The sequence below is a fragment of the Canis lupus genome, chromosome 5 (assembly GCF_011100685.1).
Source record: "Canis lupus familiaris isolate Mischka breed German Shepherd chromosome 5, alternate assembly UU_Cfam_GSD_1.0, whole genome shotgun sequence".
Lineage (NCBI taxonomy): Eukaryota > Metazoa > Chordata > Mammalia > Carnivora > Canidae > Canis > Canis lupus.
Window position 1 is genome coordinate 14,551,384 of NC_049226.1, and position 25,879 is coordinate 14,577,262.

General features: G+C 55.9%; 1 protein-coding gene and 1 long non-coding RNA gene across 35 annotated transcripts in view; one reads left to right on the top strand and one right to left on the bottom strand.

The window, feature by feature from the left end:
* Positions 1-16,641, bottom strand: part of LOC111095807 — a 167,399-nt gene extending 150,758 nt beyond the window's left edge. For 9 of the 24 annotated variants that reach the window (XR_005359163.1, XR_005359160.1, XR_005359161.1 and 6 more), the window contains exons 1-3: positions 16,511-16,641; positions 15,448-15,565; positions 54-4,784 (exon numbers count right to left, since the gene is read on the bottom strand). This is a non-coding gene — a long non-coding RNA (uncharacterized LOC111095807). The other 15 variants (XR_005359174.1, XR_005359173.1, XR_005359177.1 and 12 more) reach the window with 13 other exon arrangements.
* On the top strand, positions 227-25,336 carry USP2 (ubiquitin specific peptidase 2). Of its 11 annotated transcripts, XM_038535907.1 has the most exons (16): positions 249-384; positions 635-743; positions 1,137-1,430; positions 8,270-9,087; positions 9,279-9,464; positions 20,513-20,563; positions 21,065-21,188; positions 21,366-21,477; positions 21,579-21,689; positions 21,869-21,933; positions 22,153-22,256; positions 22,346-22,426; positions 22,584-22,662; positions 22,888-22,995; positions 23,166-23,286; positions 23,554-25,336. In XM_038535907.1, the coding sequence occupies exons 4-16, from the start codon at positions 8,311-8,313 to the stop codon at positions 23,639-23,641; spliced, it is 2,007 nt and encodes a 668-aa protein (XP_038391835.1). In that variant the 5' UTR covers positions 249-384; positions 635-743; positions 1,137-1,430; positions 8,270-8,310; the 3' UTR covers positions 23,642-25,336. The 11 variants fall into 11 exon arrangements, 10 of the variants coding, with proteins under 10 accessions (XP_038391836.1, XP_038391835.1, XP_038391837.1 ...); XM_038535908.1 differs by lacking the exons at positions 635-743; positions 1,137-1,430 and having other exon boundaries at positions 227-384; XM_038535909.1 differs by lacking the exons at positions 249-384; positions 635-743; positions 1,137-1,430 and adding an exon at positions 2,356-2,489.
* The last annotated feature ends 543 nt before the right edge of the window (positions 25,337-25,879 follow it).

Below are 25,879 nucleotides of genomic sequence, written 5' to 3' on the forward strand. Positions count from 1 at the left end.
GCCCCCTCCAAGCTCGCGCGCCGCTTTCCCGCCACGTGCCGCTCTGTATATACCCGTCGCCTGGGAGACGCCGGCCGGGCGGGGCTCCCCTGACGTCACACTGGGAACAAGCCAATCGCCGTGACGCGTCTCAGTGACGCGAGACGCGCGGTGGGGCTCTGCCGGCCGGGGCGCAATGAGGCGGCTGCCCGCTGGGTGGCGCCGATTTCCCGGGGAGGTCCTCACCCGGCCCCGGCGGAGGTGGGGGAGAGGCGGGCAGGAGCGAGGCCGGGGAGCCCTCTGCGTCAGCCGCTGCTCACTGCGCCGCGCCAGCACCAGCCGGGACTCACCCGCAGCTCCATGCCTGCGCCCGGCCCCACTCGTCCATCCTCGGAGAAGAGGCAGGTATGTGCCACCTGTCGGAGACCGGGGAGGAGGGATGCGGAGGTCAGCGCGGTCGGAGGCTCAGAAAGTGAGGTGTCAACGACAGCCTGGGTGGAATGGGCACCAGCTATGTAGGGCGAGCGCCCGCTGTGCGGAGGAGCTCCAGCTGTGGGCGCCAGTTGGGGGGGGGCTGCCAGCTGACAGCCCGGGGTGCCAGGAAGAGCCATCTGTGTGCTGATCACTGTGTTCTAAGGAAACCCTGCTTGGGCAGGTCCGGGGCTCTGTGCCCCGTGTGGTGTATGGCCTGAGAGTGACGCCTGGTCGCTGACAACCCCTTCCCCACGTGTGCGCCCAGTTCAAGCTCCGGCGGGCTCTCTCTGGTCAGTTTGCCAAAGGGGTGGGGGTGGGGGGAGGGCAGCAGTTAAGTGGAGGGGGAGATTTTCCACCAATCCCAAACCAGAGAGAGGCATCTTTGAAATTCTCACCAATCCCAAACCAGAAGCAGGCACGCGGTGCTCCAGGGCGAGTAACTTACACTTAGCCACGGGAAGCCCTGGCCAAGCCATTCTAGGTGGGACCCCCCCACCCCCCACGAGTGAACGTCTACCTCCTCATCTGGCAGCTTTTAGAATGGGGCTGAGCTGGAGATGGTGGTGATGTCCACCTCCCCAGGCATGGGCATGAGAAGGTCCCCGAGTCCAAACCCGCAAAGTGGAGGAGAGGAAAGCTGGTTAGGCTGGGTTGGGGCATCCCCCACTCCTCTGATACTGTAGATACGTGCCAAACTGGAGTCGGAATGACGATTGGAATGAGGGCCAGGGACGAGGGCGTCCTCTGAAGTGCATCACCAGGACCCAAGCTGAGTCAGTAGCCTCTGCTGAGACAGGGTGGAGGCACCATCCTGGGTACTCCCAGTCCTCAGGGAGAGCCATCGAGAAACAGGAGACACAGACTGGGAGCAGACAAGAGCACCAAGGCCCAAGAGGTTAAGAAAGAATCCTGCTCCATCCTCCTGTGAGCCTGCCCAGCCCAGCTCTGTGGCCTTGGAATCCTGAGCACTCCGACAGGTAGAGTGGAACCACCCCAGAGCAGCTTTCTCCTGGTAGCCTCGGGGCAGCTGCACTTGCTTTATTTTTCTAGGCAAAGGGGGAAAGGGCCGTAATCGACCTGGCTCTTCTCCACTGGATGGGCTGGACATCTGGGAATATAGCAAGAGTCATTGGCCCTTGCCAGTTATGGGACATGGAGCAGCTCAGAAAACCACGGGGCTATTGTCTAGTGTTAGAACTGAGCACTCCCAAGGGGTGGCCCAGAGGCCCTATTCTCCCTAGGAAGGCTTCCGTGGCAGGTGCAACTACAAATACTCCCATTAATTGTAACAATTAGTGGAAGTATTCAGCATAATCATTACTATCATTTATTGAAATTTTACCATGTGCCAGGAAATTTACAAATATTATTTAATTCTCACAATGGTGAGATATATAGCATTATTATACTCTTTACTCCTGTTTTACAGATCAAATCACTAAGGTCCAGACAGCTTACATGACTTGCCCACTGTCTCAGCCAATAAAAGGGAAAGAACTGGAATACAAGCCCAGGCCTAGAAAGAAGTCCATTATAAAAGAATTTGGAACCGAATGCCTGAGAGCAGGTCCCGCCTGTCACTACCTGTGCACCCCGGATCTCTAGGTCTCTACCTCAAAAGGGAGGATTTGCACCAGCACCGAGGCTTCCTCCTCTCCTTTCCTCTCCATTCCATCCCCATCCCTCTACCCTCTTTTCATTCGTCTCCCCTTGGATCCCTCTTCTGTTCCACTTCAAAATGCCCCCCTCCAAAGAGCCCTCCCACGATCTCCTTGCCTGGCAGTGGCCCACTGGGGCAACACCTCGAGGGAGGGCTGGCCACTGCCCCTTTAATTCTCCCCTGGCCTGGAATGCAAGTGAGTTGAGCTAGCCATCTCTGTGAGGTCAGATAAGATACTATATATATCGGAGTCCGTAACCTGAGCTCCGGATTACCCAGCCCCAGTCAGACTTCAGCCTCTGGGCTCTCTACCGCGCTCCCTGCCTTGCTGGGGAAGGAGAAGCCCCCAGATCCTGCCCAGTGCCCCCGGACACAGGTCAGTAGCTGCCCGTGTAGTATGTGAGCTTCATGGGGCCGCTGTCCAGGGAGCCCTTTGTGTTTGGGGGAGCATGTGAGAGGCTGCCCAACAGGGCCTGGAGGGTGCCTGGGGCAAGATGGAAGGCTCAGGCTCAGAGGGGGCAGGCAGAGGCAGGGAGAACAGGGCAAAGGCAAGCCCAAGAGGAAAGGGAGGGAGACGGGGACTCTGCCTGTGGAAGGGGCACCAGGAGAGCTCCCGACAGGGCCCGTTCCTTTGCCTTTTCTTGGAAGTGTAGAGATGCCTACCCCTCATCCCCCACCCCCCAGCCTCAAATCAAAAGGCATGCTATAGAGATAGTACCCTGGGCCTACTCCCTTCTCCACCAGTTAGGACCCTTGCCCTCATCTCCAATCTCTCTCATCCCTTCACTCCTCTCCCAGCCCTTGGGCAACTATTGGGAGCAAGAAAGAGATGGATCCAAATTCCCTTGAACGACCCCCTGCCAAGGCATGTAAGAGGATTAGGCACTCAACTGGTGGGTGGCTAGCTCGGCACAAGGCACAAGGCGCTGAGAGAGGAGAGCTACTAGTGACAGGCTGGGCAGACTAGAGCCGCTGGGGACTGAGGGTATACACAGAGCCCCCACCTGGGCCCTCCACCCAACCTGCATCTGCCACAGCCAGGACATCCCACAACCTAGGAGTTGATGCTTATGCCCAGATAGTGCCCAAACAGATAAGAGTGGGAGTCAGAGTGTAAATGAAGGGAGATAGGACCCCTCTCTCAGCCCTCTTTACCTTTCAAGGTCAGCACATCAGCAGTGCCTCATTCCAATGGTGTTAGCAAGTAGCTTTGGAAAGCTCTGAGGTCACAAGCACCTGGCAGGACTGGCTGGGACTCCCCACTCACCTGTCCTGGACACCTGGTCCCTAGGAGGGAAGGACTGAACTCTATTGAGGCCTACCCCTGAAACCAAGCTAGGGGCTTTCTATTCAGGGAGAGGCAAGGCCACAGAAGCTGGCATACCTCCACCCTAGAAAGCAGAGTGGATCTGGGCAGAGAGGGGCCATGAAGGCTGCTGGGATGTGGGGCACTACCCATCCCCTACCCTGGGGGCCAGGAGTGCCTGGGATTCCTGGGGAGCAAGTCCCTCCCCTGGCTGGGCAGGTTAGGGAGCACTTCACGTGAGCAACAGGAAATGACAGTGGCTGACGCATGGGGGTTGGCTGCCCCAGGGACACAGGGCTCATTTTAACCCCTGACTCATCTAGCCTGGGTACTTTGGGGAGTGGGCCAAGCTGCAGCAAGGGTAGGAGGCTGAGGGGCATGTCCATAACCAGGCCTTGGGCCAAGGGCCCTGGCTGGGACTAAATGCCAGTACCAGGGGACACTCAGGAGCTTGGCACTGCGGGTGAAATGGAGGCCTCCTGGACCATCTCTTGGCCGATCAGAATTGTCCTGGCGCTCAGGTTGCACTTGGCTTCGCTTTCATTTGCCTGCAGTGGAAACTCAAAGGGCAGCCTCCTGTAGGAGTCTGTACCTGCCATGCTGTTGCCTAGACAGTGGATGCCTGCGTTGCCTGGACCCCATGCCACAGGTCCTACCCTGTGCCAGCGCAGGGGGTGGGGGAGGTGAGAGAAGTGCCAAGTGGGGGCGGTGGCTTCAGGGTGGCTGTTAGGGGACAGAGCACAGGTGCCAGCCCAGTGCTGCCACTGCTTGCGGCATGACCTTGAGGGATCCACGTCACTTCCACCAACGCTGGTTTCCTCATCAGCAAGTGGGCATAACGATGCCACCCACCGCTGGGGGCCATCGTGAGGATTAGCACATTAATACGTGGTGTCCCAGAAGTCTTTATGCAGTTACTTCAGAAGTAGGAATGCTAACTGCTTCACTGAAAAGTTTCATGATTTAATTCCTTGTCTGGTTGTTGAATTTTCAATAAAAATACTAACTTTGATTTAATGTAAATCATGATTTACGTGAAGCCTTCATATGAGGCTTGTGAGTTTAAATTCTTTCTCCAAAAGAATCAAAACCTAAAACTGCACGGAGGCTCTGGGGACGCTGAGCAGGAAGTGCACTTGCAAGAGCAGCAGGCGAGCGATGAGGGCCAGGTGAGGGCCAGCCCAGTGCTCTGGGGAGGCTGCATGACCCAGGAGAAGCTGCTTGTGATGCGCTCAGGATGACGGTGCCTGGTCCAGAGGTGTTCAGTGCCTTTTGGTGGGATCATGGTCGCTGGGCTCACATGTCCTTTCCGGAAGCAGAGGGCTCTGTGCACAGAATGCAGTTGCACCTCCCAAGACGGGGAAACTGAGAAAAGAGAGGGAGAGCTTTGGCAGAACAGGGAAGAGTGGAGGTGCCCCTGTGAGGATGACATGGAGGAGGAGCTTGGCAGGTGGAGTGCCCCCGCTGTCCGAGGTGGCGGGCACCTGGGGAGGAGTTGCCTAGAGCCACATGCCTATACTTGCCAGCTCTGGGTAAACAGCGAAAGGAGACGGGCATCAGGGGCCCCACGCCCGGCAGAGAGGGAGACGGGGGATCCCAGCCAATCGGCTCGCCTCCCACTGCCCCATGAAAGGGCCATTCAGTCCAGGCCTGTTCCTGTGGCAACGAGGAGACTCAAAGCCATGTGAGTGCCCGTCCTGTCCCTGTCTTGCGCAGCAAGGCTACAGCCAGGGCCCAGCCTGCTCTCCCACCCGTGGTGTGCTCTGCAGTCTCCAGGGACAGCCGTGCCAGGTAATGCCAAGGGGCACCAACCCCAGCTGTCCGTTCACCTGGAAGGTGTTGACACTTTTCTCAAGAGTGAAACTAGGGGCTAGGGGGAGGGGATAGGCATGCTCCAGGCCTCAGCCCCAGTGGAGACCCTCTCCCCAGTGAAAGGCAGCTTCGAGGGAGCTGTTAGTGATGGCATGACCCGCCGGGGCTGCTGTGGCAAAGCGGAGGTCTGCCACTTGCCTGCCAGATTGGAGTGCACAGGAGAGCCCTCCTGGGATTCTGTGGGCCAGAAGGTGGGACTCTACCTCTAGCCGCAACCCTTCCCAAGGAATACTTGCAGGCCTTCCTGGGGCTGTCTGTCCCTGTCCCTTGTAACTTGTTCAGCCCCAGCACTTCTGCGTCACTAGCAGGGCCAGGAGAGGTCACGAGTTTGGGGCACTGCCTGCAGAATACCAGTTCCCTGGGAGTCTTAGTGTGGAGGAGGGGGAGTGAGAGCCATGGGAGGAGGCATGAGCTCATGCCCTGGGGGGGAGAGTGAGGGGGGAGGTCATATCTGATTGGCTGCCTGGTGTCCCAGAGCCCAGTTCCTGAGACCTGGAGTCTCTGTGACTTTGAATTATTGATGGAGTTTCTCCAAAGTGAAATAGAGCAGGACTCGTCCCACGCCCCCACCCTGGTGCCTCCGTCTGTGTCTCCCCCGGCCTCCCTCAGCCTTCACGCTCTCCTCTGTATCCCAGAAAGCTGAGCAGATGGAAGGAGAGCTATGGTTCCCCTCTAACCCTGCACAAGATCCCCCTCCAGTTACCTTTTTCCTAGAAAGGAGTGGGAGCTGTGCTGGAGGTGGCAGCGCAGTGGGCAAGGGTGTGTACGCAAAGACGGAGGTCCCCCAGGACAGGTGGGAAAAGCGTACAGTAAATGTGGACCTGGCCTTTTGGAGGCAGCCCAGACTGAAAACTGCTGCCAGTCTCTGGCAGGCTCTAGAAGTTCTGTTCTAGGACCCATATGGAGGTTGCCACCTGGTGATCTCCCGCCCCCTGCACCTATCCCACGCCCTGCACGGACTGAGTTTCTAGGGCACTCTGCCAAGCCATCAGCATCCAGGGCTTGGCACCAGCTCCTCTCTGCCCAAACGTGCTGGGCCGCCAGACTAGGGCAGGCTGTGGGCTGCCCGAGCCAGTGTCTGCAGCACGGCTGGGTTCTGCCCACTGCCCGCTCACCCGCACATCTCACTGAGCGACGCAAGGGAAGCCTGGCGCCCAGGGCTGAGGTCAGAAGCCGGCCAGGCCGGGAGACGGCCAGCCCTGACATTATTATAGGCCTACGAAGGAGGGGCCCAGAGCCTGGCGGGGGTTGGGGGAAGAGATAATAACCACTGTCATAGTTGAGGGCTTCCACGTGTTATTATCTCATTTATTCCTCGCAACAACCCTGTGAGGTAGGGACCATAATGATGATGATTATACGCATTGTACAGGTGAGGAGATTGGGGCTCGGAGGGGCTGAATGACTAGTGCAAAATCACCTAGCTAGTCAGTCACGAGACAAGTCAAAACCAGCCCTGTACCACTACTCTGAGGTTCCTGGAAGGCTCTGCCTACCCTTCCCAGGAGCCCCCTCCCCCCGAGCTCCCCCAAGTTCCTCTTCTCCATAGCATCTTTGCCCCTCATACCTCATCAGCTCCATTCCAGATGAAGCCTGTGCACGTAGGGTGATGGAGGGACTCTGGTAGTCCTCAAGTGAGCCTAAACTGGATGGGGAGGGGTGAAACAAGGTCCAGTAGGAAGAGTACTGGGCTAGAAACCTGGAAGACCTGGATTCCAGTCTTGGCTCTGCTAGTTGTGACCTTGGGCAAATCAGTGTCGCTGTTCCCATCTGTACCACAGAGAGGTTAAAACAGATGATTCTTTAGGATCCTTACAACTCCTCAGTTCAGAGATTTCTGTGTGCCTTCACCAGATCCACCCCAGCCCCACTTGCGGGGTGTGGAGACAGGGAGTACCGCCTGTACTGAAGGATCTTAGCCTCTAGGGGGCCCCCTTTGCCCAAGTCATCAGCATCAGCTGGTTGGCTGTTGCAGAGAGGAACCCCTGGAAGTCCACAGGACCCCAACTCCACTTAAAACACGAGTTAGGGATGCCTGGGTGGCTCAGCGGTTAAGTATCTGCCTTTGGCTCAGGACGTGGTCCCAGAGTCACGGGATCGAGTCCCACATCGGGCTCCCTGCATGGAGTCTGCTTCTCCCTCTGCCTGTGTCTCTGCCCCTCTCTCTCTCTCTCTCTCTCTCTCTCTCTCTGTCTCTGATGAATAAATAAAATCTTTAAAGAGAAAAACAGCATATGAGTTAGATCCATGAAGAGGGTAATTTCTGCCACATGAGGATGCCCCACCACAGCAGGTGACCATGTCCAGGGAAGAATTGTGGGATTGGATCTGGACACTGAGGTCAAGTCCACTTTCTGCCACATGCTCACTCACCACCTCCTCCCCTAGCCTCTCATGACCCTCCTTTTGCTCACCAGGGATCTATGACCAAATGATCGTCGGGCCATTCCAGCTCAGACAATGTATGATTCCAAAAAGAATCCTGCCTCTCCTTTAAGCAGGAAGAATTAATACTTCTTAAAATGTCCAGTATTTTCAACCCAGGAGTTGAGGGCGGTAGCTGAAGAGAGGAAGCAGATGAGATCTGGGTTGGAATACCATGGGTCACTGGAGGGCGGCTGAGGGTAGGGCAGTCCCACCCTCAGAACTGGGTCTTTGCAAGGGAGCCCTCAGAGCAGCCAGGGTGTGCTGACAGCAATGGCCCTGTGTGGTTTATAAAAGCCACCTCATGTCTGATGCTCTCACTCAGGTGTGAATGCACAGGTAACGTGCAAACCTGTGCATAAGCCTGTATACGTGTGCACGTATACACAGGCATGGGTGTGTTTCTTAGTGGTGGGCCCACCTCTTGAGGAAATGGACGGTGTTGTCTCTGGCTGAGAACTACGAGCTGAACATCGAGCTGGGGATGAAGAGCAGGTATGGGGGAGCCTGAAACCAGGCAGGGTCCTCTGACAACTGCTTTCCTTGTCTTTCAGCCCATGAGGCTCCCAGTCCCCACTGAGTGCCACCCTGAAGGATGTCCCAGCTCTCCTCCACCCTGAAGCGCTACACGGAATCGACCCGCTACACAGATGCCCCTTATGCCAAATCGGGCTATGGCACCTACACTCCCTCTTCCTATGGAGCCAACCTGGCTGCCTCCTTCCTGGAGAAGGAGAAGCTTGGTTTTAAGCCAGGCCCCCCAACCAGCTTCCTCACCCGGCCCCGGACCTATGGCCCCTCCTCCCTCCTGGACTATGACAGGGGCCGCCCCCTGCTGAGAGCCGATATCCTTGGGGGTGGTAAGCGGGCCGAGAGCCAGACTCGGGGCACTGAACGGCCTTCAGGGAGTGGACTCAGCGGGGGCAGTGGATTCCCTTATGGAGTGACCAACAGCTCCCTCAGCTACCTGCCTGTGACTGCCCGCGACCAGGGTGTAACCCTGACCCAAAGGAGGTCGAACAGTCAATCAGACCTGGCTCGGGATTTCTCCAGCCTCCGGACCTCAGATAGCTACCGGATAGATCCTGGGAACCTGGGCCGCAGCCCCATGCTGGCCCGCACGCGCAAGGAGCTGTGTGCCCTGCAGGGCCTCTACCAGGCAGCCAGCCGCTCCGAGTACCTGACCGACTACCTGGAGAACTATGGTCGAAAGGGCAGTGCGCCTCAGTTGCCCACCCAGGTGCCTCCCACAAGAGTCCCTGAAGTCCTCAGCCCCACCTACCGACCCAGCGGCCGTTACACTCTATGGGAGAAAAGCAAGGGCCAGGCCCCTGGGTCTAGCCTCTCCAGCTCCCCAGGGCGAGACACCATGGTGAGTTTGCCCCTTGGGGACCCGGTGATGGACTGGGGAGGCAGCAAATGATGTAGAACACCCAGGATGAGGGGAGAACTCCCCATCTGATCCAAGCCGGAGGTTTCCTTTCCAAATCCTACGGCCCCAGCCAGAGAAGTCATCTCAGCATGTCTGGTACTCTTGCTCAGGGGCTTTCCCACTCTCCCTAGGAAACCCATTTCAGGACCCATGCACCCGACAACGATCCAGCAGTGCTCTCGGAAATGTTCAGCTACCCCCACATACACTGCAGTCCTCACCCTCCACTTTGCCACCCAACATACCAGGGTCTCCTGCAGGCCTCACACCATCCTGAACTGAATGCTGAGGTCCCCAAACCACCCGTGTTCCCTGTGGTAAGAGAAACCTCCCTGCTCTGGTTGCATCTCTCCTCCTGCTCAAGTTTTTACTTCCCAGCCTGAGCACCTGGTTTAACATCAGGGCATAAGACATCAGAAGGAGGGGGGACCAGGGTGTATGGACAGCAGTGCTTATCATGTGTCTTTGGAGAAGATGCTGGAGAAATTTTTGTCTAGGGCTTTAGACAATCCCATACCTCTATATTCCGGTCCTGCCTGAACTAGAAGAAAGGAAGAGCTCTGCCAGAGACAGTAAGAGCTGGCTTGCATCTAATCTGTGAACACACCTCCCTGGGGTACTGACTACATCCTGCTTTTTCTTTAGTTATTGGTGTACACATAGAGTGGCAAGCTCTCAGAGGATGAGAAAGAAATCATATCTCTAGATGCCTCCCCATGTGCCTAGCGCTGAGAGAGTTCCACTAATCTGCTGATTGCATGGATGGGTACATGGGTGGATGGGTGAGTGGGCAGATGAATGAATGGATGGATGGATGGGTGGATGGATGGGTGGGTAGGTGAGTGGATAGACAAGCCAATGGGCAGGAAGAGCTGGGTGTTATGTTTCCTTCATTACCTTATGTACCAGTCCCCTACTTCTAGGACAGGTGCCTTTTGGAAATAATAGCTGTGCCACAGCAAGAAATAAATGCTGCTTAGTAGGCTCATCCGGACAAATGGAGCAGGTGTGCAAGATTGGCACAGGGCTTTGGGTCATAGACCTTTAAGCCTGCCATAACTAAAGGTCTTGAGAGGACAACTTTGATAACATTACTTAGAGAGTGTTGGCCTTGCTGGGCTGTCTGTGAAGCGCCAAGGGAGACACAAAAGTTGGTGCCTCCCAGAACATTCAGAACCTGACAAGACAAGGCTGGCTATGTTGAAGGGCTAATGTGGAAGAGGAGTAGGGGACAACAGAGGCTGGCCTTGGAAGAAATAGGTGCTACCAGAGGGACGTGTGGTTAGACTAGAGCATGATTCACTTGGACGTGTCTGGTGTGGCTCATCTCAGGGGCAATCAGAAAGCAGCTCTCAGTGGATGGGCTCTAAAGGCCTCTGGGAGGCTCCCTCCCTTTGCTCAGAAGAGAAAGATTCTTTAGGGTACACAGTGTTCCTCAGAGTGAAGTCTGCAGGAATCACCTGTGAGGCTTAATAATTCAGGGCCCTGGGCCCCACCCAGATCCCCTGAATCAAACTCTCTAGGGATACGCCTGGGAATCTGCCCTTTTAATAAGCTCTTCGGGTAACCTTTAAGGATGCTGAAGTTTGAAAACCTCCTCTCCACAGATGAAACTGCAGACCCACCCTCAGCCCCAATCATGAAAGCAAGGTCTCCTCCTTTATGGGGGGAGTCAAACTCCACTGGGACTCTGCCTCCTTCCTACACAGGCCTATTTCAAGCCTCCCTCCCTGGGGTCTGTTGCCCTCTACCCTCTCACAGGGGACACCTGAGCCCCTCCTCCACCTCCAGGACCAGATGAGGAGAGTTTTGAAAGAGGACCTTGGAGGGGTAGCAGACTGCCCTTGGGCAAACTCAGCCACCCTAACACCCCTCCTTCCCATCCAGAAACAGCTCGCAGCACACTTAAGTAGCCAGTAACACTCTACGATGGAGCTAGTGTCTCACCTTGAGCTCACACTCAAGAAGACACTACCAGTGGGAAAAGGCCCCCATGGGTCTGTGATGTAACACCCTGAATTAGCCTCACCCTCTCTCCTCACTGCTCTCAGCCTTACATCCTGCTGCCAGCTCCATCTCCTGAGGAGAGAATAGCCCTGCTCAAGGGACCTGGACCACATCTTTCTAAAAGTGGGTCCAGCATCTTTTCAGATCTCCGTTTGGGGGATCTGAGCTTCTCATGCATTCATTCACGGTATTCCGCTTACTAGCAGTGCAACCTCAGAGAAGCTCCTTAACTTCTGAACCTATTCCCTCTATGTAACCAGTGTTCGTAGCTCCCACTCTGTAGATTATCATGAGGAATCAAAGGTTGTACGGCACATAGTAGGTGCTCAATAAATGGCAGTCCTCCTTGTACCCTTCTAGGCACTTTTGGGAGGCAAGAGAGATTTCTGCTGGAGGAAATAAGTTCTTATGATAGTTGCAATAAAAGGCAGCCCAGGGTGTTGGTAAGTGTCATAGGTGGTGGGAAAGGGAGAGGTCACCTGAGGCTGGAACGAACAGTTTGCCTCTTTAACCTTAGACACCTCTCATCTGAGGTCTGTTTCCTCATCCATAAAAGGGATGGGTCATACCTGCCCTGCCCACCTCACAGGCTGTCATGAGGCTCAAAGCAAACAGTGGATGTCAAGGAATCTGAAACCTACAAAATGCAATGGAAGAGTAGGTAGAAAAGGAGATAGAAAAGGGGCATTTGGCAGCTGAGTGGAACGGGGAGGTGACCACCCTTGTATCACGTGGCCAGGCCCAGCGTGACCTGACTCCCACCCAAGGTCGCCTGGGGTGGCCGTGGCCCCAAGGGCTCTCCGGGTGGCTGACTTAAACTACATCTGACATACATAATGGGGAGTCAAAAGCAGGTCCCCAACCAGGGAGTAGAACAGTTCTAACCAGGCTCATTCCCCTCATTCGTAGTAACAGTCAACATGAACTTGGGATATTACAGACTCAGCTAAGCACAAGTAAAGGACTGGTGGTGGTGGGTGGACATGAATTCTGACCCCCTCCCCATGCTTGCATAAGCACCAACAAAACACCAGCCCATGGAGGTGCCTCTCAGCCTAGGATAATGAGGGTGCCCCAGGCTCCGCCTTCTGTTTAAAATGCAGACAGATTGGAGGGGAGGGACTGATGGTTCAGAAATGGCAAAAAAAAAAAAAAGCTTTCACTACCACCCCCACTCATTGCCTGTGGGAACTCAAGCCAGGCCAGGTGGGTTGGCCCTGCAGAAAACAGGAGCCCAAACGCCCAACCCAGTTATGGCCCCCCTTGGCCCCACCTCTCTTGTTCCCTGGGCCTATGGAAGGACAAGCTGTTCCCACTGAGCCCTGCCAGGGCTGCGCTTTAACCCCTACAATCCAGCCTAATCCTCCCCCGCTCCACCCCTCCAACTGCTCCCTCCCCAGCCCTGGCATTCTGCCCACCCGCCTCAGCCCTGCCCTCACCTGGCCCCGCCCTGCCCTGCCCCGGCTACCCTCTGCTCTCCCCAAGAAACGCTGGGGTTGGCACAGGGCCCTCCAGGGCACAGTCATCAGGCAAAGTACCTGCTGCTCAGATGCAGAGCCAGGGAGTGAGGCTCAGAGCCTGCCGGCCTATTCTCCCCACGTGGCCTCTTCTAGACCCTTGCCCTCTGCTCTGAAACCTATTGCTAGGAGCAAAAGGTCTGGGAACCTAGAGTACCTGGGTCCTATTTGCCAAGGGGCTGCTGACTCATCTCCAGAAGCCTTGGGTTCCCAGCTGTTAAGTGACAGGGAGATTATGTAAGCGGAGGTCATGTGATTTCACTCTTGGGTGGGACTTTGAACTTGACTGCTGCCAAGCAGTGAGCAGGGGTTACTCCAAAGAGAACAAGATAAAGGCGGCAAGAACTGCCCTGAGGGTCCTGGGTGAGGAGCAGAGAAGTGTGACCCACCTCTCTCCTTCCCTGCCTTCTCTCTCTGTTTACTCAGCCACGCTGAAGTGCATCCCCCCCCACCCCCCCACCCCCGTCTTGTTTATCCAGCTTAGCAGCCTGAGACCCCAGGGCTGCCCTCACCCACTTCCTGAGGGCTTGAATCTCTGTGGACAGCATGGGAAGGTCACACACTCTCACGCTCACGGGAGACCTTAGGGAGAGGGTCCCAGGGCCAGGAGGAGTACTAGCTGCTGAGAAAGGACAAACGCTTTGGGTTTGTGTTCAGAGTCAGCAAGATATTGATAGTCTCCATCCCTTGAAGACCAGCTATGGGCTGTGACCTGGCTGGTGGCCCCAGTGCTACCTTACCCAGGCTCAATTTCTTAATCAGCGCCCGGCATCAGCCTCCCTGCCTCCTCCTCCACCCCGCTCCAGGATGTCTTCATGAATTAATGTGGTGCTGGAATGGGGCTCAGCAAGGGAAAAGTTAATCGGAGCCTGGCAAAATGTTCCTTGCCCGTGGGGGAGCCGCTCCACTGACCAGCAGGTACAGAAATGAACATCCTGTTCAAGGCCCAGAGCGTCACACATGGCCCCCTACACCCTCTCACCTCAATGGATAGGTAAAACTGGCACCTGCACAGAAATATAAGCAAGGGAGGGAAGTGTGTGGGCCTCTGGAATCCAGCTGGTTTAGGCCAGACTGCCCTAGGGCTCAAAGGAGTACAGAGCTTTTGGCCTCCTGGGATGGGAACTAGAGATGCAGGGAAGCAAAGGGCCCTCTATCCCCTGGAGCACTTGTGGGCTGGGAGCCCAACCCCCAACAAGAACTCTGCACCCCTAACAGTTCAATCAGGCAATGGAGCCACCAGTCTATCCACTTGTGGTGGTCATTACAGGTACATGCTTCGCAGGGAAGCATTTGCCTGGGTCTGAACAGTGTTTCAAAACCGTGAACCAAGCCATCAGTGAGATCTGAGGAAGCAGGATACTCTCAGTACTACCCTCACAGAGCTAACCCTGACTCTAATTTATTTATACTCCATCCGTGCCAAAAAGGATTTGAGGTGAAGAAACTTTCTTAACCACAGGGAAGACAGGCCAAGCACAGGCTCTGAGAAATGGCAGTCTCAGGCTGGAGGAATGAGCCCCGTTCAGATTAGCTCAGCACATTTGAGGCAAAGAGTCACAGAACCGGAGCCAGGTTCAGATCCCAGAAGACTACATGCATCCTTTACCCGTCCCACTTCGCGAAATGGCACCGAGGAGAAAGGGTGTCGTGGGGGGTTGGCCAATTGAGAAATGAGCCATGGTTCCTTGCTGGTTGTGTCCTGCAGCAGTCAGACCTGCTTGACAAGACCAGACCCTATGTGAATTCTTTCCATGTACCCCAGGCTTCTCAAAGAGCTCCCATGCAAGTAGCTTTCCTCATCTAGACCCCCCTGCTCCCAGCAATGTCCCTAACCTTCTACATTCCAGGAAAGAGGGAGTGAGTGTGCTAGCAGAATGCCAGGATGTCCTGGGGTGGGAGTACTCCTATCGCTGGCTTAAGTCATGGAACAAAAGGCACAATGCTCCCATAGGTGAGCACCTGTCAAGACAGTGCTTACTCAACATGCAAATCCAGACTCACCCCACCCTGTGAGGCTCAGTGGGACTTCCAGAATACCCCACAGAGCCTGGTCTGGCCCCCACTTAGAGATGAGATCAACACCATTTATGAAGCACCCACTAAGAGAATCCACAGCCCTGACCCTGAGGAGGTTTCAGTGTGATGGCATAATCAACACATGATCTAAAACCCTTTACAGAAGACTTAAAGACACTTATAAAACAAAAATAAACATATTAAGATAAATTAGTACAGTGTAACCTGAATGCCAGCAGACAAGGGGTATGCAGTAATGGGGTGTTTCGAGCTGGATGGAGTTCTTTAGAGAGGGCTTGGTGGAAAACTCAAGGTTTGAGCAGAATTCGTAAGCCAGTAATGGCAGGGAGCAGGAAAGGGGATTCCAGAATCTCCTGGTAATTGTTAAAAGCATGGGTTTTGCCATAAGACAGGTTGGGGTTCAAAGCCCCACACTGTCATTTATTAGCTTTGTGGTTCTGGCAAGTCATCTGACCTCTCAGGACTTAAGGTCCTTCATCTGGAAAATAGAGATAATAGCTCCTCCATCATTGTGTTAATTATGCAAGTTCACTGGGATAATGTATATAAAGTACTTAGCCAGTGCCTGGCATTTAGTAAGTACTTAATCAGTGGCAGTTTTGTCTTTTAAGTGAGAGATGGCAAGTGCTGAAGCAGAGAAATAAGAGCAGGTTGGTTAGCAGCAGGGATCAGAGAAGAGCCATGGTGGTGACAATGGAAGGAGTCTGTGGACAGACAGCCTCACCGACAGAACTACCTCAGCTTCTGGACTGGATGCAAGAGTCAGGTGCTCCAGGTGTTTGGGGGCAGAGGTGTGGCGTCATTAAATGCACGCATTCCTGCAGACACTGTAGGACTGGCTCGAAAGAGTGTGCCTGGAAAGAGGGAAGCAGGGAGGAAAAGGCTGTAGCAATGTGTCCAGGATTTGGTCACTGAGGGAAGACAGTGACTGGGGAGCTCACCAACCTCATTCTGTGCCCCCCCTCGCTTACCATCAAGTAGCTTCATCCCCTCCATACATGTGTCCTGGATACATCCCCCCATGTGGCTGTGGTCGTGTGTGCAGTGCGCGTGTACATGTGGGGATGAGCACGCGGAGAGGAACAGAAGGAGGCCACAGATGAGTAACAGCACACGCTGCTGCTTCTCAGAGTATTTTTAAATGCTAAAAATACTAGCTAAAAATAGCCAGCAGGATCCAAACAAGATACTTTCTCTAGGCAGATTCTGTGTGGGTCCCCATAGGTGAGGGGGGGTGGAGCATCCAAAACAAAATGGGAAGACCTCTGCTCTTCAAGCATTGCCGCCCTCAGGGTCAGAGCAGTACACTCGCCCCCACCCCAGCTGAGCATCTGCTTCCCCACCGCCGTGGTACTTTCTCCCCACCTCCCAAAACAAATCAAAATTTGAGATTCTCTGAGAGCTGGAGTTGGGTAACTGGATAGAAGAAGCCAGAAAATGTTCTTCCCTGGGGCCAAATGGGACAGTGACCTCTTGTACCTTATAACATCGGAGCATTGCCTCTGTTGATAGCGGGACGGACTGGGACTGGGGTGAGATGGGACGGAGCGGGGAGCTCAGTGCCGACCCCACGTCAATCCATCCTCCTCACCCCGGGGGGCCCATCGCGACCCTCGCCGGCTGTGTGGGTGTCGGGCTCCAAGCGGGCCTGAGTCCCCCCTGAGCAACGTGCAAAAAAAGTTTGCGTGCAAGTGCATCTTGCCCCGGGGGAGCGCACGGAACTTTCAACGGGTTCGCCAACGGCCCGGCCGCCCCCGGGGGTCAGGACCCGCAAGCCGCCCGGGAGGGGGGAAGCTCACCGGGGCTGACCTGGTCCAGCGGGGTCCTCCTGGGTCCGGACCCCGAGGCCGGCGGGGGGCTCGGCCGCCCGTCCCGCCCCCTTCCCGGGGACGCCGGGCCTCGGCGGTGTCCCGGCCCGCGCGGTCAGCGGGCGGGGGGCGGCGGGGCCCCGGGCCAAGCGGCGGAGGGGCGGGGGCGGGCGGGGCCGCGGGCAGGCGCTGGGGGCGGGGCCGCGGCCTGCGGGGGCGGGGCTGGCGTCTGGCCCCGCCCCCGGCGCTGACGTCGCGGGGCCCGAGGCGCCGGCGGGGCCGCCAGTCTGCCGGAGCGCGCGAGCGGGGAGCGGGGAGCCGGGAGCGGGGAGCCGGGAGCCGGGGCGGTTGGCGGCGCGCGCCGGGGAGGTTGGGGCGGAGGAGCGCGCGGTCGGGCCGTGTCCCGTGGCGGCCTGACCGGCCTCGGCGTCCGGGCCGTGGCCCCGCGCGGTGCCCCCGCGCTCCCCGTGCCGCCGTTAGGCGTGGGTCCGGGTCCGGGTCCGAGCCCGCCGCCCGCCCCCCAGCATGCGCACCTCCTACACCGTGACCCTGCCCGAGGAGCCCGCAGCCGCCCCCTTTCCCGCCCTCGCCAAGGAGCTGCGGCCGCGCTCCCCGCTCTCCCCCTCCCTGCTGCTCTCCACCTTCGTGGGGCTCCTGCTCAACAAAGCCAAGGTACGCGGGGCCCCTTCCCGGGACCCCCACGCCGGGGGCGCTGGGCTTCCGCCGCCTCCCGGGACGCGCCCCCCCCCCCCCCCCCCGCCCCGTGCCGCGCGCCCCGGCGGCCGGGGGATGGATTCTCCCGGCCCCCACCCCTCCTTTCCCAGGGTCTCCCGGCAAGGAATGCCCCCTCCCCAGGTGATCTCAGGCTTACTCGCGGCCCCCTCCCCTTGTCGAGGTCCCAGCCCCTCCTCCCTCCCCCGCCCCCCCCCCTCCGTGACCCCGGCACCAGGTGGCCCGTGGGCTCCTAATGCGCGGCACCTCTCGGGACAGGTGCAGGAAAGCGTAACCTTGACCGGTTCCCGCTGTGGGGGAGCCGGCGGCGCGCTGGACTCCGCGGCTGCGACCCCAAGGCCAGAAGCCCAGCAAGAAAAAGCTGGCGGGCCAGAGCCGCCCCCTCCTCGCTGGCCCCGAGGGCGCTCCCCCGAAGGGTTGGTAGCGGGGGTCCTTTGACCCTGTGAAGGGCAGAGGAGTCGCACACAGGTGAAAGAGGGCAACTTCTCTCTCCGGCCCGGCCCTCCCCAGTTCTGCTAAGTGCGCGCTGGAGCCCTCAAATGAAGTAGCCGCCCCAGGGTAATGCCGGGGCCAGAGGCTGGGCACTGCCCCCTTCGGGAAGGGAGAAGGGGCCAGAGCTTGACAGATCTTACGTAACAGGCACCAGCTCCCGAGTTGGCAGTGCGTGCACTGCCCCGTGCCAGGGCCACACCAGGCTCCTTGGCTGCGGCCAGGACTCATGGCTGACCCTCATGGCACAGGTGAAGTAAGCAGGAAAGCCCTTTACCGGGGTCTTGAGTGTGAAGGCGCAAACGTCAGTCAGCCTTGCTTCTGTGACCCACATCCCCTAGTGTGTCCTCCCCATTAACCCAGCACGGGCTCTCCCTGAGCCCCCCGCCCCGCCACGGAGGGTGAATGCTGCCCGTGCACTGACTGAGGAGGTGACATCTGCTTTTTAGGACAGTGGTTGCCCCCTAAGTCAAGGTTAGGTTGGCGGAGGACTAATTGTAACCAAGTTCTTAATCCAGACCCTCTGGAGTCCTTCCCTATGCGCTCCACACCGCAGCTGGAGCCCTTTCCTGCTCCCCTGGGGAGAGGCTCTGAGAGGCTCGCTGTGTGGGGTCTCTGCCGACCTCTTGGTTCTAGCCTCTCGCCGTCAGGCCCTGAGGTAGGATTGTTTTCACCATAAGAAAGGTCACTCCTGGGACATTTTGTTCCTCTGTAGAATGGAAAGTGCTGACTTTCCCTGGAGCTCCTGATTTCCTATTCATGGCCGAAGAATATCTGGCTGGGCTTAGACCAGCCCTGCTCTCCCCTCCACTCCCCCCGCCCCCCCCCCTGCACTCCTCCTATCCAGCCACCTTCCCTACAGAGCGCGTAGAAATTGGCAAGTAATTTTGAACTTGGGAAATTTTAGACAAAGGAACAAGCCACCTCCACCCCCTACAAAAAAAAAAAAAAAAGAGGGTCCTAGCAAAGCCTTAAAGGAGCCTTCTCCATCTTTCCACCCGCCAGGCCCAGAGTAGAGTCAGAACCTCAAGAATAGTAACCACAGGGGATGACGTGTTGTTCCCGACCCTCACTCTGCTGGGTCAGAGTTAGACGTGTCAACACCACCAAAGTGCCTCGGTACAGAGATGCATCCAGTTTTCCACTGCGCCGCCCCCAATAGTGCTGAGTGACTACTGTCTCAGTGGAAGGCCCACTTGGGTGGGCATTGACATGATCGCCAGGCTTTGCTTCTCCAGCCCCTTTAGACAGATGTTATCTGAGGCACAGGGGTAAGAACTAACCAGCACTGCCAAAAATAAAGGAGTAAGATCGGACCTTGGGGGAGGGGAGAGCGGGTAGCCTGTGGTCAGGCTTTAACTTTTGGTTCTGAATGGGCAGCTCGGAGACTGCAGTGCTTTTGTTGGGCCCCTGGGGAGTCCTCCAGGTCTGCCTGAAAATGCTGATAAGGTCTTTGTCCAGGGGATTATCTCTGTTGTGGTCCTCTTACTGGAACATCAGGGTTTAGACTGTCAGAAAGGTAAGATTTAAATTTTGTGTTTGGGGCCATATATATACTGCCAACACTGGCAGAGTTCAAGGATGCTTATGCCCGCCTGCTGCCAATAAGCGTGGCTCTCTAACTACAGGTGGAAACCAGGTCTCTCTTCTGAGTATATTTCCTTCCCTACCTGGTGGTGTTAGACCTGATACCTGGCAAGAAGGGATCCTCTTACTTGTGGGATCAGCAGGGCAATTCCTGAGAAAAGCCCTCCTTCAGCCTGCCTCTCCCCACCCCACCCCCTCAAGCTGACAACCTCATGGGCTCTGAGCTGCTGACAGCCTCTGAGGCTGTCAGCACACGGCATGAGTAATTTTAGCTGAGTTATTTCAGGCTCCTGTTCTGATCAGGGTTGAGCTGGCCCCACGCATGCCCCAGTCAGTGTTGCTCCAGAGTCGCCAGCTCCCCGTCCCCTCCCTGAGAGAGGGGGCGGCAGGCTCATCTGCACACTGTTTCTTTAACCCTTTGAGCCCAAAGGTCTTCTGACTCCTTCGAGGTAGGGCCCGAATTAGCCAAGAGACCTGGGACCCAGCTGCTGTCTTGCTCCAGCTCCCTCACCAGCCTCCACGATAGAGGCGAGAACAAGAGTGGCACACTTCAGCCAGGTGCTTACCTCTAAGTGGCCACAGTCTGCCGTCCTCAGAGGGGTTCCCAGCCAGTGATCAGTCAGGATGTGGAAACCTGAGGCCAGCAGGGAGGATTCTCCAGGCTCTAATCAGCCTTTGGGAGCTGAGCTCAGCTGGAAGGAATTCCACCTGTCTCCGGCAATTCAGAATGGCAGGCCAGCTTCAGTTTGCCCCAGCTGAAGGTCTAAACTCACTTCAGAGGTTTTGTCATTGAACGTCTCAGGATCTCCTTGAAGTGCCTGTTATGACAGCTGCTTCATGTATTGGACATCCAGGGGTAGAAAAGTGGGTCATTTGAGAGAGCGCCCAGATTTGGGACCCGGAGTTCCTTGTAGCCAGGAATCAAACACACGAATTCCCAGGCTCCAGTTCTAATCTCCAGCCTCCAGTAGGGCAGACAATGAAGAGTAAGGTACAGAATAGGAGAAAACACATGTTGACCAAAGAAAGGAGAACCCTGGAGAATATTTGTGTTGTGTGTTGAAGAGAGTAACATGTGTGCCTAATGCTCATGGCTCCATTCGGCAGAAGGTTGCCTGAGGGAGCCTAGCGCAGGCCCAGTCTCTTTGCCTTCAGCCTCACCTGCCATGTGTTCTTTGCTTACAGAATTCTAAGAGCGCCCAGGGTCTGGCTGGTCTTCGAAACCTTGGGAACACGGTGAGCTCTTCCCAGCCCTACTTCTTTCCTAAGGCCACCCCCTACTGTCCTGACTGGGACCATATAATGATTGTTCCTTCCTGGCTGCCACTGACTCCCTCTCCTCTAGAAGCCATTTGAGACCCACCCGTCCTGGATGGTGGGTTTTATAGAATGGCCAGGGCTCTGCCTCCCTCCCAGGCCCCCAGCAGGAAGCACTGCCTAAAGGGGAGTTGCCATCCTGTCAGCTCCTTCCCTGGATCCTAAGGACATCCCTCCCTTCCCACCCACTCCCGTCCAGCTCACCCACACCCTCTTGTACACCTCTATGGTAAATAAGCAGTTACGTCACCTGTGCCGGCAGTGGGAACTTGCCTCACTGTGCCTCGTTCCCTTACGAGAAGAGGAACTTGAGGCTGTGGGAGTGGTCATTTCTTTGGTAGAGGAACCAGAGGGCCTTCAGCACTATGTAAGTAGACCAGACAGGGGTCTCTGTCTTACTGATCAGATGATCTCTTGCAGTGCTTCATGAACTCCATTCTGCAGTGCCTGAGCAACACCCGGGAGCTGAGGGATTACTGCCTCCAGAGGCTCTATATGCGGGATCTCAGCCACAGCAGCAATGTACACACAGCCCTCATGGAAGGTGAGGAGCCCATCCCTGGACTCTCTCTGTCTGCTCCAGTATTGCCGCAGTAGTAGTAGTGTGTTCTGTGTGTCCCTCCTACTTTTCTTTCTTTAGCTTCTTTTTGGATGGATTCTAGTTTGAGTTTCTCATAGAAAATGTCACCCCTACTCTCCGTGTCCCCTCTCCTCCCGGTAGAGTTTGCAAAACTAATCCAAACCATATGGACTTCATCCCCCAACGATGTGGTGAGCCCATCTGAGTTCAAGACCCAGATCCAGAGATACGCACCACGCTTCGTCGGCTATAAGTAAGAGCCTTGCAGACACGTTCCCCCAGGGTGGGTGCCGGCCCCTGCAGGCCTGTTCTTGGAACAAGAGGCCTTGCTCACTATCTTTCCTTTGGACTCAGTCAGCAAGACGCCCAGGAGTTTCTTCGCTTCCTTCTGGATGGGCTCCACAATGAGGTGAACCGAGTGACAGTGAGGCCCAAGTCCAACCCCGAGAACCTCGATCATCTTCCGTAAGTAAGAGGAGAATGCTGTGGGGAAGAAAAACTTGGTGAACTTGAGTTTTGGGCTGACTTCTTTGGGGGTAATAATTTGGAGAGAATTTGGAATATTAAGCATTTAGATTGATAGGCTCTTAGACTTCTCATGGCATGCACTCTGACCCAGTTGTCTCCCTCTCTCGGGTTCCTAGTGATGATGAGAAAGGACGACAGATGTGGAGGAAATATCTAGAACGGGAAGACAGTCGGATTGGGGGTAAGTGCATTAATTGGAGGAATGCCTGCTCTCCCTGTTCACTGCTTTTGCCTGAGCAGAGCGTGAGCATGAAAAGCCCTATGAATCATTCTCCCAGGGAGCCCCCCTCCTGCCCTGTTTCCCACGGACAGAGGCAGGAGCACCGAGAGGGCACGCAGCCCAGAGGAAATGTGTGCTCCTTCTCTGAGTTTAAGCTCTGCTGTTCCATCTCATCCGCAGATCTCTTCGTTGGGCAGCTAAAGAGCTCCCTGACTTGTACTGACTGTGGTTACTGCTCTACTGTCTTTGATCCCTTCTGGGACCTCTCATTGCCCATCGCTAAGGTACATGCCCCTGTTGCCCTACTTTGGGATCTCCCACTCTTACCTTCTCTTGTCATTGACCTCTGACTTTTACTCTTTGTCTCTCCCAGCGAGGTTATCCCGAGGTAACTTTAACGGACTGCATGAGGCTCTTCACCAAAGAGGATGTGCTTGATGGTGATGAAAAGCCAGTAAGTCCCCCCCCCCCCCGCCGTGGGAGCAAGAGCACACACCCAAGAGACCCCTCTGGGAAAGACCTGTCACTCGCAGACGCAGCCTAGGAGTTAATAGACTCGGCCCACTGACCTCTCCCCCAAGTCCTCTGTAGCTGTTTGTCATGTCTTGCAGACATGCTGTCGCTGCCGAGCCAGAAAACGATGTATAAAGAAGTTCTCCATCCAGAGGTTCCCAAAGATCTTGGTGCTCCGTATCCTTAAGATCCACCATGGCGGGGACTTACCTTTAGAGAGTGGCTGGTGACAAGGGGCCAAAGTGAGGGCAAGCAGAGCAGGAAAAAAGGAAATTTGGTTGACTTTCCTTTCCTTCCTTTGCTCTTCTGATTCTGGGAAGTGCATCACCCTCTTAGGGCCCTGTCCCCTTTACTTTGACTACCCTCGCCACCCTTTCTGTCCTTGACTCACATCAACACCAGATCTGAAGCGGTTCTCAGAATCCAGAATACGAACCAGCAAGCTCACAACATTTGTGAATTTCCCACTAAGAGACCTGGACCTGAGAGAATTTGCCTCAGAAAACACCAGTGAGTATTTTCAGCTGGGAGGGCAGAAATGAGGCACAGTGCCTAAAATCCCGATGGGAGGCCCAGAGGTGGAAGGAAGCGGCTGCAGAGTGAGTTAGGAAAAGCAGGAGGGAGAGGGAACGTGGGGCAGGAACACGCTGGGGGCCTGAACCCATCTACTTCCTCCTCAGACCACGCTGTTTACAACCTGTACGCTGTGTCCAATCACTCTGGAACCACCATGGGCGGCCATTACACAGCCTACTGCCGGAGTCCAGTGACAGGCGAATGGCACACTTTCAATGACTCCAGGTGAGATGGTCTCAGGCGGGGCTCCTGCTGGCAGACGCCTGAACCTCGCCCATCTGTGTGGCTTCCACTTGGACCAGATAGGAGAGGTCGGTGCCAAGAGGCCGTGTGGTACGTAGGAGTCTGCTGCCCATTTGCAGACTTCCTAGAAGAGATGGGCTCCAGGGCACCCAGGGAGAGGAGCCATGGGCCCTCACCGCCCCCCACAGCACTCAGCTTGTGTCCCCAGGGCCCCCGCAGGGCTCTGACTTCTCTCCACTCTCTCCACAGCGTCACACCCATGTCCTCCAGCCAAGTGCGCACCAGCGACGCCTACCTGCTCTTCTATGAACTGGCCAGTCCACCCTCCCGCATGTAGCAGCGAGGCGCTCCATCCCTCTCTCCCTTCCCCGGGGTGGCCCCACACCCTAAGTGGTTTTTTTTTTTAAGACAAAAAAAAAAAAAAAACCTGACAAATAAGAGAGAAATAAAGTAAACTAAAACTGCCGAGCAGGAGTTGGCTGCAGCCTGGTCAGGGTCTGGAGCGAGGAACCAGGAGCTCCCGAGCCGCCCCTGGCATGAAGATCGACAGGACGCAGAGCCTGGAGCCGGCACGGTGCCCCCTCGGCTTCTCTTGTTTGCATTTTTTAAGCTTGTGGTTTTTTTTCCTGTGTGTAATAAACAACAGCGGTCTGTGGGGAGCAGATCCTGGTCCACTCGCTGCCCTTCCAGCCCCCGCTCCTCCCGAGAAGACAGCGCCCTCTGGAGCCTGCTGGGAGGATCGCTGCCCGGAAGCCCCGGCGCCCGAGCCTGGCACCCGTCTTCACCTGGACCCCCGCTCACTGGTCCAGAAGCAAGAAAAACACCCATGAGCCAAGAGCCCTCTTAACGCTGCTAACTCCAGGGGGACAGACAAGGGGACGACTTTGAAAAGAGCTGACTTGGGTTTTTAAAAACCCAACTTTTTTGTTTTTTAATTACCATAACAAGTTTTCAGACTGGAGATGCTCTCCTTCACACCTCTTCACAGCTGGGACGTTGTGCTGGTCATTTTTTTTTTTTTTTTTTTTAGTTCTTCAAATACACCTTTTCTGATGCTAGCCCCCAGTGGTGCTCGGGGGGTGTTGGCCAAGCCCCAAGCACAGCCACAGTAGACCCGGGATCTAACAAGTTTTTGGGTTTTTGTTGGTTTTTTTTTTTTTTTTTAATGTTTTGGATGGAATCTAGTTGCCTCCAAGAATTGTGCCTTATAGCATTTGGGGACCAGGGGGTAACTGCCCCTCCCTGAAATATCCCTCAGCCTCTTCCCTTTTCCCCAGTGCCATGCTCAACTCCGCTGGGGGAGATGGGGGTCCTGCCCTTACCCCGGGCTTGGTTTGCATCGGTGAGGCGGAGAGGAGAGTTGGTAGAAGGAGATTTCTTCCGGTAGTGTATCAAGTTTTTCCTGCCCACTTCCTCTACGCCCCCCTGGTCTGCTCCCCAGCTGCTGGAAGGATAGCACAAGCCCCTTACCCCTAGAGCCACTCTCAACCATAATTTATTCCCTTTTAACGTGTTTTCTTCTTGACCTTCGTGCCCTCGCCCCTTCTCAGAGCCTCCTAGACATAGGCCCTTTGGACCGAGTTTCTCAGGGATGCCCATGCCGCCCCTCAGCCCCTCCCGGCATTGGTCTGCAGTCCTGCCCCGGGAGCCGGAGCCTGGGTGTTGGGGGACCTCTTGCCTCAGCTGTACGATTCTCTCCCATGGGTGTGATTTTGCCCTAACTGGTTGGACATAACTCGGTGCTGAGAGAGTAAAGCTGTGCAGCACCAAGGCACGGAAGCTCGGTGCGTCCGCACAGCTGGGCCCAGCATGTGCCCCTTGGAGCCTGAAGCCTGCCAATGCTCCCAGGAGGCGGCATCAGAGAAAGATGCCCCAAGTTGAACCGGCCTGACCCCCCTCCCCGCCCGTCCCAGGGAAGCCCTGTGAACCTGAGCCAAAGGGCTGATGTGCACTTGTTTACTATGTAAGCAGGAGTAGAAGAATGTCTGATGTACAGTGGAACCTTGTACAGAATAAATAATAGCTTTGAGAAGTTGGTAAGTGATGGCATCTTGATTTGGGAAGGGTCTGCACCCAGGAAGAGCTCTGAGCAGATGAGTCCCTAGGTATTTTACTGCTTCAGCCAGACCGTGAATTCCAAGTTCTCGAAAAAGTTGCCCACTCTAGTCTAAATTTTGCAACTCTACACAACTGAAATAGTACACGTTTTGAATGCTATTCATCTGGATTCACCAGTTAACATTTTGCCACATTTGTTTACGGATACTTTATTCCTGGGGGCAAAACACGTAGGGGCGAGGTGTCCCTACCCCCCCAATACTTCAGCATGCATCATCCCACATAACCTCAACACCCTCTTCACCCCTAAGAAATGTGGCACATCTGGTAGACGCTTCTTTAACTGGACCATCTGCCGTTTAACTGCTGGTGTGGACACTCGCAGTGCCCTTGACACTCAGGTGCCTGTACAGACCCGTGACGAGCTCCAGCAGAGGCTGGGCATAATGACATTTGCTCTTGGGGCAGAGTGGCTGTCCCTGAATGGGGGGGGGGGGAGCAAGATTTGGCACTTGAT